This window comes from Mus pahari, chromosome 11, assembly GCF_900095145.1.
Source record: "Mus pahari chromosome 11, PAHARI_EIJ_v1.1, whole genome shotgun sequence".
In the NCBI taxonomy this organism is placed as follows: Eukaryota; Metazoa; Chordata; class Mammalia; order Rodentia; family Muridae; genus Mus; species Mus pahari.
The window spans coordinates 31,341,960-31,354,701 of NC_034600.1; the positions used below are offsets into that span (position 1 = coordinate 31,341,960).

The window sequence follows — 12,742 nt, forward strand, 5'->3', positions numbered from 1 at the left end:
TGTGTGTGTGTGTGTGTGTGTGTGTGGGCGTGCACGCTAGGGATGGACACTAGGCCCTTACACACACCATAAACATGTGCTCTTATGCTAAGGAACACACCCTGCTTTTACTTCTGTAATCTTTAAACAAGACTAATGTTTCTCTCAATGACTATGAAAAAGTAAATTCCCTTTGAAACATTGCGATAATATTCATCTTAACCTTATCAAGCATGGAAATGACATCTAAAACTGGGACTATCCCCTCTGACAATGAGTTTAAGTCTTTGCTCTGATTTCATTTTTGTTAAGGTGATAAGATGTTCCAACAGAAAGCAAAACAAAGGGGGGAAGGATCTGGCTAAAATTCCAATCCTTAACAGCAAGGAAGTCACCAGATGGTAAGCTTGAGACAGCCAGTCACACCACACCCATGGTCAAAATCAGACAGAAATAAATGTACCCATGCTCCTGCTAGCTTGCTGCTATGCTCATCTAGCTAATTCAGAACTCCACGCCAGCGAATGGGTCCACCAACAATGGGTTGAGTCTTCCTGCATCAATTTACAGGATAATTCCACATCTATACAGGGCAACCTGATCTAGATAACTCCTCATCTGAGGCTCTCTTCTGAGGTGATTCTATATTTCAACAAGGTGACAATTGGAGGCGCCTAGTCTTGAAATGCTAAGTTCGGTTGATGTACATGGGAGTCCTGCCCTGTTCTGAATATAAATGGAGTAGATGTGAATTGGGGGATTGGAGGGGGGGGCTTGAAGAGGGAATGCGGGGGGTGAGGCTGGGAGGAGAGAAGGGAGGAAAAACTTGGGTCAAAGATGTAAAAAAGAATAAGAAAAAATTAAAAACTAGCTACCACAGTCTCTGGTGACTTTTATTTCTTCTTCCTTTTTTTGTTTGTTTGGTTGGTTTTAGTTTTTTGAAACGTTTCTCTGTATAGCCTTGACTGTCCTGGAACTTATACTCTGTAGACCAGGCTGTTCTTGAACTCACAGAGATCCTCTTGCCTCTGCCTCCCAAGTGTCAGGATTAAAGGTGTGTGTCACTACAGACTGGCTCTGGTAACTTTTCAAGAGGAGACTTCAAAGTCTTTCTTCTAAGCATGGTAGGAGTAGGAGATAAAGACTATTCTGACTGTGACAGAAGCATATCCTAAACTTACTAACACCTCTGTTGCCAAGGAAGAAAGACAGCAGTAGCAGGTTACCTGTGACAGAAACTGGTACCATACAAAGAACCACTGGGGTTTTTGGTTTTGGTTTTGGTTTTTTGGTTTTTCGAGACAGGGTTTCTCTGTGTAGCCCTGGCTGTCCTGGAACTCACTCTGTAGACCAGGCTGGCCTCGAACTCAGAAATCCGCCTGCCTCTGCCTCCCAAGTGCTGGGATTAAAGGCATGCACCACCATGCCTGGCTAAAGAACCACTGGTAAGCAAAGGAAACAATCGGTACAGCAAAATGACAGTCCATAGAATGGGAGGAACTTTTACGAGCTACACTTCATACAAGGGGCAAATTTCTGGAATTTACAAAGAACTGCAGAAAATACCAACATGGGGGGGAACTGCCAGTCAACAAACTGGCAAATAAACTGAAAGGACAGTTTAAAATATAAAAAAAATGAAAAAAGTGGCCATTAAAACAAGGGCCCCGACCTTAGTAGGCCCTGAGACCTCAGCACAACTGACTCCATGATAGAAGTGGCCATTTGGGTCATACACTCAGCACTTAAGACAGCACCATCTGCCAAAACTAAAACAAAGGCCTCATCCATTGAACTCCATATAGTCCTGGGAAAGTCTCAAAATACACTATTTAGTTTCTCCAGTTCTGCTTCTAGTTCTTATTAACTGAAGTATGTCAATCCACAACATGTTTTTTGTGCTCAGAAGATCATTCTGAAAAAGGCTCAGTGCTACACTGGGATCCTTAGCACCCATTTGTGTACCCAGCTGGATAGTAAAACCTCAAACCCACATCTGAGCAGTCTTCTCTGGTGACTATCCCATAAGAGCCATATTTTTATTAAAGAGTGTTCAATATCCCTAGCCATCAGGCAAATGCTGAGATACCATCTAACCCCAGGAGGGCTACCATCAATAAATCTAACAAATGCTGAAAATGATATAGACAGAAAGAAATCCTTACTCACTGTTGGAAAGGGCGCAAATTAATACAGACACTGTGGAACTGAGTTTAGACAGTCCTCAAAAAGTTACAAAAAGAAGCCTGACATGGTGGTGCACGCCTTTAATCCTAGCACTCAGGAGGCAGAGGTAGGTAGATCTCTGTGAGTTGAAGGCCAGCCTAGTCTATAAACCTGAACAAGTTCCAAAAGAGCCAGAGAGACCCTGTCTTGAAAAAAATAAAAATAGGACTACTGGATGATTCCATTATTTTACTCCTCACATATACCCAGAGAACTTTGGACCTTAAAGAGACATTTCCCATGTTTACTATTGCTTTATTCACTATAATAAAGAATTAGAATCAACATCACTGCCCATTAACATATGAATGGATAATGAAAATGTGATATACAAAAAGAAAAAAGAAAATGTGACATACAAATAAAAATGGACTATTTAGCTCTAAAAGGAAATGTGATTATGTCAGGCAATGGTGGTACACAATTTAACCCTAGCACTCAGGAGGCAGAAGCAGGCAGACCTCGAAGTTCAAGGCCAGCCTGGTCTATGTGAGTCCCAGGACAGCCACCTGCCACCCCCCCCAACCCCAACACAAACACCAAAAAAAAAAAAAAAAAAAAAGCAAAAGCAAACTGATTGCAACATTTGCAGAAAAATGGATGGACTTGGAATGTCTAATAGTTAGTGAGGCCACACGACCTCAGGAAAAGGTGCATGCTCTTCTTATGCGGAATACAGCAAACAATATATGTGTACTTATGAACAAATGTATATGTGGGGGCAGTACAACAGACAGGAAAGAAGAAAGCCTAAGTCTTAGAGGATGCGGAAGGAATGAATTCAAAGTGTTAAAGGATAGAAAGCTAACTGTCTCTAGTTCCAACTCTGACAGGGATTTTTTTAGTTTGGATAGTGTATACGTGCATAAAAATGCATTCAAGAGTTAAGTATAAAATCCAGTGTGAGGCTCTTTATCTTCTGTTCCAACTAGCTATTCAAATTATAAAGAAATTCACTGAGTTATACAGTTTTGGGATCCTTTTTTTTTTTTTTTTTTAGGGAGGTGGGGGTATTTATTTGCAATGCTCTTTTATAATAAAAAATTGTTTTTAATTTAAAAGCAATTTAAAAAGAAAAAAACCACTGAGTCTAGACTCAGTGTATATGAATCCTGAGAAACATCCAGTAGACTGGACTCTGGTCACTTAACTCTGTCTGTCTGTGTGTGTGTGTGTGTGTGTGTGTGTGTGTATTGTATTCATTCATGTGAATGCATGTTTCTTTGTTTGTTTTTTAAAGAGCATTTTTGGGGAAGGGTGTAGTAGTCAGCAAAAGGGTCATTTAGACACTGGGAAGGGATGGCCCTTGCCTGAGGTGATGTCGGTTAGCAAGATGAACAAAGATGTGCAGATGAGAGCAGTGACTAACCAAAAGTTAATAGAAATCTAAATTAATTGAGTGCGGCTGGAAGGATCAGATGAAGGCGTACTATATAGAGGTAATTAAAGAAAAAGGACTAGAACACAGTACTGTTGATGACTTGGTGGCTGAAATCACTCCAAAAGGCAGAGAGCCCTGGTACCTGACAGTGTAAAGAAGGAACTCCTACAAAGAATAAGAACATTCCTTGTTCAGCATACTAGGTAATGTAAGGGTGAATCAGAATGTATTGTTCTGTGGATTTATTTCTGAAAGTAAAACTTGCTGTAACTAGAAATTGATTTCCCAAAATAAAGTCTCGTTTTTTGTATGATAGTATACAGTTTTCAGTTAAAAAAAAAAAAAGCATATTTTGGAGCTGGACAAATGGCTTAGTTATTAAGAGTATTTGCTGCTCTTGCACAGGAGCTGGGTTCAGTTCCAGCACCCACACTGGGTAGTTTACAACTGCCTTCTAATTCCACTTCCAGGGAATCTGATGCCCTCTCTGACCCCTGTGGGTACCTACACTTAAGAGTAAACAAACTGGGCTGGTGAGATGGCTCAGCAGGTAAGAGCACCCGACTGTTCTTCCAAAGGTCCTGAGTTCAAATCCCAGCAACCACATGGTGGCTCACAACCATCTGTAACAAGATCTGGTGCCCTCTTCTGGAGTGTCTGAAGACAGCTACAGTGTACTTACATATAATAAATAAATAAATCTTTAAAAAAAAAAAAAAGAGTAAACAAACTCATATAGCCACTCACACATGCATATAAATAAAAATCTAAAATGATATAATAAATAAATAAATAAATAAATAAATCTTTAAAAAAAAAATCTAAAATGAAAAAACTGAGATTATGACATCAATTTAATCATTACAAGTCATATTAATATAGATATACACACACTAATGAGTTAGAATAAAAATGGCTCAAAATAATAGAAAACAAAATTAATTAAATTTTAATGCATATCAGTGATAGAATCCAAATAAAAATACTATATTTTTATAGTTGAAAGTTTCTTAAATCAGATCTTCTTTCAAAGTGTTTTCATGTTTTAATTAGAGAATCAATTTATTCAAAGAACCATTTTATTTACAGTTACAAGTTTTGTTTTGTATGTCTGTGTTCTTCGTGTTGGAATTAAATACCTGAAGGAGTTGGGATCTTATGAATACAGCCAGGACAACAGTGGAGAGAGTCATGAACAAAGACATCACAGTCCACACAGAAAACATTCTGGCACACTGAGCAAACATAGACCTGCAATGGAAAGGAGAGAGGCAGATAAACAAAATTAGTTTCCAAAAGTTAAGAACTGCATAGCCAAAAGACAATTCAGTTGCCTTGCTCCCTATATTCTTCAATGTTTCCCTACCCTCCTACACACCTTATTAACCCCAATGTGTTAAATCTAACACAATTTCCTCAAACCTCACACATTTTTTCCCTCTTCAACCAGCCCTTTCAATTGCAGTATATGGCAAACAGCTGGGAGGTAAGCACGCACCTATAATTCTAGCACTTGGAAAGTGGAGGCAGGAGGATCACAAATTCAAAGTCATCCTAGGCCATATATCAAGTTCCAGACCAGCCTGGGCTACAAGACTATGGGAGGGGTGGGAGTGGGGAACAAAAAACCCAAATACAAGAGTATGTCAAATGACACACATAAGGAATATAAGAATTAAAAAAAAATTATTTAATCAGTATTACATATATGGGCTAATAGTCTAGAGTAATAATAATACAGATTTTAAAAATGACTACATTTCAAATGTGTAAAAATGTATTCTTTAAAACTGACAAATGAAGCCTGCTGTAACATGAAAGCTAGTACTCAGGAAACTACCTCCTCCCTGAAGACTAGCTTTGATGGACCCAGAAGGATCCACTCATGCTTCCAAGGAGGAAAGCAACAACAGTCCTACCCAGCTATAACACCACCGCAATGACCAGCACAGCGGGACACCCTAAGGGTGTAATAGTGGCTCAGCTATAACACCACATCAATGACCAGCATGGCGGGACACCCTAAGGCTGTAATAGTGGCACAGCTATAACACCACCGCAATGACCAGCACAGCGGGACACCCTAAGGCTATAATAGTGGCTCAGCTATAACACCACATCAATGACCAGCATGGCGGGACACCCTAAGGCTGTAATAGTGGCACACATATTTTAGTGGTAATCAACAGCTCTCTAATTGGATTTAAAGTCCAGTCAACAGGACGGAAATCAAAATACTAGAAACCTAGCCAACTAGTTTACTAAAGCTTGTAAAGTCCTAGATCTTGGAGGAGCACTTTACTAAACCAGAAAAACCACTAACTTCATTCTAAACATTGGTCCTTATACTCACAAAAAGTAGTCCTCATCTTTAATCAAGGAAACTTCTCTTTGCAAAAGATGGAGACCACTACAGAAAACCACAACCAATCAAAATGCAGAGCTGTGGATCCTAGTCCCAACTGACACATCTACAACTCCTGCACTTGAGGCTCAGGGATCATTGCAAAAGAAGGGAAAGAAAGATTGTAAAAGCCAGAGAAATGGGGAGTATGTCGTCAGCTTGTGTCTCCAGGAATGTTAGAGACAACCATCAAGTCTGATTTTGTGACTGCCAAAACATGAACAAGGACAGCAAACATGATAACATGGTTATGGGGAAGCCCATAGAGCCTCAGCCACACCATGGGACACTGATAGTGGGAGAAATAGCCTTCCCAACAGGTTACCCAATATCAATGGTCAAACCTGAAAACATAACAATGCACAGACAGAGCAGGCTTTGCTTGTGTATTTAGGGACAGACATGTGGATGTGTGGGTGGATGGATGGATGAAGAGAGCTCAGAGGATAAAGCACTTTACCACGCAAACATGAAATTTTATCCCCAGAACTCATATAAAGATTGAAGGAGAAAACTAGCTTCCAAACATTGTCCTCTGAGCTGCACACGTGCACTGGGCATGTGTGGGTTCACACTCTGACATACACATTATACTCTCTAATACACTAATAATAGTAAACTTTAATACTGCCAAATGATTTTCTAAAGTGGTTTTGGTGAAGTTGAAGCTACTGGTGACCAAGGAAAATGTAAAAAGTTTTTTTTTCAACTAAGAGACTCATACCCAGGGCTTCATGCATGCTAGGTAGGTAAGATACCCTACCAGTGCCAAGGCATATAAAATTTAATGAAAAGAAAAACAATGGGCTGGTGAGATGGCTCAGCAGTTAAGAGCACCAACTGCTCTTCCAAAGGTCCTGAGTTCAAATCCCAGCAACCACATGGTGGCTCACAACCATCTGTAAGAAAATTCTGATGCCCTCTACTGGAGTGTCTGAAGACAGCTACAGTGTAAACACATATAATAAATAAATAAATAAATCTTTAAAAAAAATCTAAAAGAAAAAAAGTTTTTCTCTATTTACCTTATTGTTTGTTTGTTTGTTCTAAGAGTTAGGAAGGACTCATTCTCCTGAACAGTCAGGACACTGCACGCCTGCTACCATACCTCCTTAATAAACCTGCTTTATTTGTGAGAACAAGCAGAGCACTGCAGCCCTGTCCTGTGATCTCAGCACTGAGCCCAAGCCCAGCTCTAACTCTGGTCTTGAAAGCTCACTCTGCTGCCCAGGACGGCCTTGAACTCCTAGGTTCATGTGTTTTCTTTGCCTACCATCCCAGGAGCTGAGATTATAGACACATACCTCTGCGCCTGGCTCTGTCCTCAAAAACAGTTTAAAGTATTTTATTAATGGCACAATGTGTTATTTATGAAACCATAATGCTAATTTCAAAATAAGTTATAATAGATTTTAGTATAATACTATATTTTTAATACTTCTAAACTAAATGCAACGTTACTTGAAAAACTAAAAAGTATTTAATATCTCTCTGTAGTAAAATAAGAATGAGAATGACAAAACTATTTAAATTATTTTGTTCCCATTTTACCTCTATCTACTTATTGTCTTTATAGGGAACAATTTACTTATAACTTCTTATGGTGTCACGTTTCAATATTTCTTGTGTATTAATGTTGAAAAAGTCAATAAACTTACATGTTGATCTTTCAATTCCCCCTGACATCCATAACAAAACCTGAAAAAGAAAGTTTGAGAATCATTTTTCTAGTTTTCACTCATTAAAATAATTTAATAAATAATTATATTTGCATGTGAGCTTTAGGGAGAGTATTAGTTTTGTTTTGTTTTGTTTTTTTAATCTTTCAATATGAGTTACAGTATTCTTATTATTGCCTAGTCTGTTGTCCTTTGCAGTATACACAATAACTCTATTTATAATTCCTAAGAACAACAAGAAAAATTATACACTATGTCCCAGGTCATCACATAGCCCAAAATTTAGTTCTTATTTTCATTATATACATGCTTTCTGAACTAGAACTCTATGAGAATTTGATGCCTACAGAAAACTATCTGAAAACTATCTTTCAGTTATTCCAAATATGGTATGTACCCTAGATGAATACACCAAGAAATGAGGGATGCCTGTAGCTTTGTTTTTCAGGACTTGACTGGGGCTGGTATATACCTTAGTAGTAGAATACAAGCTTAGCATGTATAAAGCCCTAAAAGCAATAACGTCATCCCTGTCCATGGGTCCTTAGAATTTATTACAAAACAGCAATCTTCGCCAGGTGATGGTGGCACATACCTCTACTCCTGGCAGAGGCAGGGGGATCTCTGAGCTTAAAACCAGTCTGATCTACAGAGCATGTTCTAGGACAGCTGGGCTACACAGAAAAACCCTGTCTCAGAAAAACAACAAAAAACAGAACAAAAAAATTCCCAGCAATCTTTTATTTTATTCTCTTCACTTCATTTCTACCTCCCCTGAAGTACCTTTAACATTTTTAACAAGATGGCTCAGCAGTTAAAAGCACATGCTGTTATTCCAAGTACTCACACCACATGGCTCACAACCTCCAGTTCCAAGAGGTTCCAAAGCCTCTACCAGCACCTGTACTCACATTCATGTCAACACATACACATGGGTGAAAATAACAAAAATAGTTTTTAAAAATTTAGCTGACACTCTTGTAAGTGTGCAGTTTTATTTATAAGTACTAGCCATGAACCTTCAACTATGCAAGAATTTCTCTTTTAACCCTCTTGATCCAATAATGTGTATATGTATATATTTTCTTTTTCTGTCTTTGTTGTTGTTGTTGTTTGCTTTTTGAGACAGGGTTTCTCTGTGTAGCCTTGGCTNTCCTGGAACTTGCTTGATAGACCAGGGTGGACTTGAACTCATAGACAGCGGCCTGACATGTGCCACCACATTTGGTATTTCTATATAATTAAATCATCAACTTGGACCAAACAACATTCACTATTTAGTTTATTCCACATATAAATATTTCAGCTCTGACAAGTATGTGTGCACGTTCATGTGTGTAGTATGAATGTGTGAGGTGCATGTGCAGGTACATGTGGAGGCCACAGGTCATTACCCTGGTGTCTTTTTTGATCACTCCATTTTATTTTTGTTTTGTTTTACCCAATTCAAGGTTATTTTTAAGATAACATTTCTTACTGAACCTGGAGCTCACTGACTGGCTATCCTAGATGCCCAACAAGCCCCAGTGTGCCCACCCCCAGTGTAGACACTGATAGGCCCAGCCTTTTACCTGAGTGCTGGGGATCTAAACTCCAGACCTAATGTCCACACACACAGCAATATCCAACACCTGAACAACTGGGCCCATCTCCTCAGCCCCTAATTTTCCTTTGGTGATAATTAATTCCAAGCTTATTTCCCTTCCTAACTGGCACAATTTAGCTCTAATCTTTCCATGAATAGCCTAGACAGCCTCTAAAGACATTTAACTCTCAGGAAATGTATTGTTTTCATCCCCTATCATCAAGACATCTTTCTTAGAGAATTCTGACTTTCCAAAACAAGACTGACTACTCTCCCTGAAACAGACGTCATCCCCATCTCCACTCACCATTGTCCTAAAGCTTCCTTTGGCTTGTTCACAGTTAGAGGCAGCTCCTCAGATCCCATGTCCTTCTCCTTCTCAGTCCTACTTCCTCTAGAACTTCCTCTAAAATATCTTTTTTGCTAAGCAATTTTTATAACATTTTATTTATCTATCTGTGTGTGTATGTGTGTGAGCACGTGTGTGCTATAGTGTACATCTGGAACACAGGACAGCTTGTGGAGTCAATTCCCTCCTTCTATCATGGGGGTCCTTGGGATTCAACTCAGTTCACCAGGCTTGGTGGCAGGTGCCTTTATGTACTAGGCCAGGCCTCCCCCTGAAGAGTCTTTTTGAGACCTCAAGTCTCAAAACATCTTTATGTTTTTATAAACACAAAGGGATTTGCCTACCTGGGGATATAATTTAAATCAGTTATACTTTTCCCTAAAAAATTCGAGGGTGAATGCTCTCGTTAGCACCTGGTGTGGCTAATAGTGTTAGTGTTTGCTGCATATTTTGAACTTTTACAATCATGTAGAAAATTATGTTTTTTAAAAGGAAAATACTTCCTTGAACTACTCAATGATTTCCTACCCTACAATGTATCTTCCTTTTTCACATTATTCTAACAGAGGGCCTTCTATATAAATTCATCTGTTTCGTCTTTAACTCTCCTATTTACACCGCATTAACACCTTTTAATCCTGCCATCTTTCTTCAACTCATCTTCAAATCCATCCAGTAGGCTTTTCATTAAGTTCACACTTACATGAAATCTGAAACAACGCAACTTTGGTTTTGAGTTGCCAGTTTGAACCAATTATCAAAAAAAGTTCATACTAACTAGTATCAGTAAAGTATGGGCAAATAATATATAAAGACTCTTTAAAGGACAAATTTACAACATCTACCAAAACTCATATAACTTCTGACTCAACAATTCTACCTGAGAATTTGTCCTGCATATTCCTGTACAAATATTTGGAGATACAGACATGGGCATTACTTGTTAATAGCAAAGAGATAATCTCAAATAGTTAATATAAGGCAATTGGTTATGTAAGTCATATAATATATCCAAGAAAGATGATGTAACTTGAGGAGCAAGACTGATCTAGACATGCTTATTTGAAATTACTTCTTTTGCATATGTAGTATAGGTGTCGCATACATGTATAAGCCAGAGGTTGGTACAGGGTGTCTTCCTCAGTCCTCTACCTTGCTTTAAGAACCAAGGTCTTTCACTGAGCCTGGAGCTCACTGAATGGCTAGGCTGGTTGGCCTACTGAATCCCTGGACTTCTCCTGTCTCTGCCTTACAACACTGAAATTACAAGAATGTGAGGCCACACTCAGCATTCTTTATGTGGGCGCTGGGTACCCAAACTCAAGTCTTCACTCTTGTAAAGTTCAGTATCCTTACCCACTGAGCCATCTCTTCATCTGCATATTAAATTACTTCTACACTATCTTTAAATGTGAAAAGTGATAAATTATTATTACATCTTTAAGTGTGAAAAGTGATGAATTATTATATATGAAAAATATAATTATTTTGTGATCAAATTTCTCAAGTGCTGATACTTTTAGAAATAGTAAAAATTCATTTCCTAAACGATCTAGGCCGGGCGTGGTGGCGCACGCCTTTAATCCCAGCACTTGGGAGGCAGAGGCAGGCGAATTTCTGAGTTCAAGGCCAGCCTGGTCTACAGAGTTAAGTTCCAGGACAGCCAGGGCTACAGAGAAACTCTGTATCAAAGAAATCAAAAAAATAAATAAATAAAAATCAAAGGGGCTAGAGAGATGGCTCAGCAGTTAGGAGCACTGACTGCTCTTCTGAAGGTCCTGAGTTCAAATCTCAGCAACCACATGTTGGCTCACAACCATCTGTAACAAGATCTGACATTCCTCTTCTGGTGTGTCTGAAGACAGCTACAGTGTACTTATATATAATAAATAAATCTTTTTAAAAAAATAAATAAATAAATAAATAAATCTATAACCAACTGACCACTTCCACTTCAGCTTTTACTACTGGAAATGTCAGTAAGAAAATAACCACAGGTTCTTGATTATGTTCGGCTAACCTCTTCTCTCCAGTAATCAAGAAGGCCAGCGTCAGGTATTCATAAATTTTGGGGGTGGTTGTTAAACTACTGACAGCTGAAAACTGGCCACTGGCCATCATTTTATTAAAGGACTGAGAAAATACAGGCATAGAATTTCCTAGGGCTGGAAGTGCAGGCAGCTGCATAGGTGCTAGGAACCCAACCTGGGTTCTTTTTTATTTTTTTTAATTAATTTATTTATTTATTATATGTAAGTACACTGTAGTTATCTTCAGACACTCCAGAAGAGGGAGTCGGATCTTGTTAAGGATGGTTGTGAGCCACCATGTGGTGCTGGGATTTGAACTCTGCACCTTTGGAAGAGCAGTCGGGTGCTCTTATCCGCTGAGCCATCTCGCTAGCCCGCAACCTGGGTTCTAAGAGCTGTGCACACTCCTAACCATTGAGCCACCTTTGCAGCCCCTGCCACAGCTTCCACTCCCCACCAGACCAATATAATATTACTCTTTTGAGTTCAAGGCCAGCATGGTCTACAGAGTGAGTTCCAGGACAGTCAGGGCTACACAGAGAAACCCTGTCTCAAAAAAACAAAAAAAAAAGATTACTCTTAACTAACTCTTTATTACTATTACTCTTTATATTACTCTTAACTATATATATGTGAGTTTAGGGAAATAAACAGATTGCTAGACTATAATATAGAGTTTTACAACTCATTTTCTGTATTAGAAATCTTACAAATTAATATGGCTTTAAGGAGTTGTTTCAATCATTAGCTTACCACTGTGACATATGAATTAATCAAAATTCATATACCTTTCTCCTTTATATTCTTCTAGAGGAATTTCTTGAAAAGCATCCAAAGGAAATAAATGATGATAAGATCTTGCCAAATGAGGTGCAGACACCAAAGTAAGGCCTAATGCATAAAGACAGAGACATTAACAAGGCTAACCGCATAAAGACAAAGGCTAAAAAGTCAAAAGATATACTTAGGAAAAATACTTTCAAGTGTTTTCATTTCTATTTTTCTAGCGATGGGGATCAAATCTATGACCTTACACACACTAGAAAAGCTGCCACTATACTACATAGCCAGCACTCAAGGATTTTTAGGACCCTGAGTATTTTTTTAGC

General features: G+C 38.7%; 1 protein-coding gene and 1 pseudogene across 4 annotated transcripts in view; one reads left to right on the forward strand and one right to left on the reverse strand.

Moving 5' to 3' along the window:
- Gtf2h2 (general transcription factor IIH subunit 2) overlaps positions 1 to 12,742 on the reverse strand; it is a 35,664-nt gene that overhangs the window by 6,347 nt on the left and 16,575 nt on the right. For all 4 annotated transcript variants that reach the window (XR_003844808.1, XM_029544111.1, XM_029544110.1 and 1 more), the window contains exons 14-16: positions 12,422 to 12,524; positions 7,649 to 7,688; positions 4,726 to 4,837 (exon numbers count right to left, since the gene is read on the reverse strand). Coding sequence is in view for 3 of the 4 variants with exons in the window: in XM_029544111.1 (XP_029399971.1) it covers positions 4,726 to 4,837; positions 7,649 to 7,688; positions 12,422 to 12,524 (255 nt within the window). In the remaining variant the exon portion in view is untranslated. The remainder of the gene's footprint in view (positions 1 to 4,725; positions 4,838 to 7,648; positions 7,689 to 12,421; positions 12,525 to 12,742) is intronic.
- Positions 3,524 to 3,793, forward strand: LOC110329295 (annotated as a pseudogene).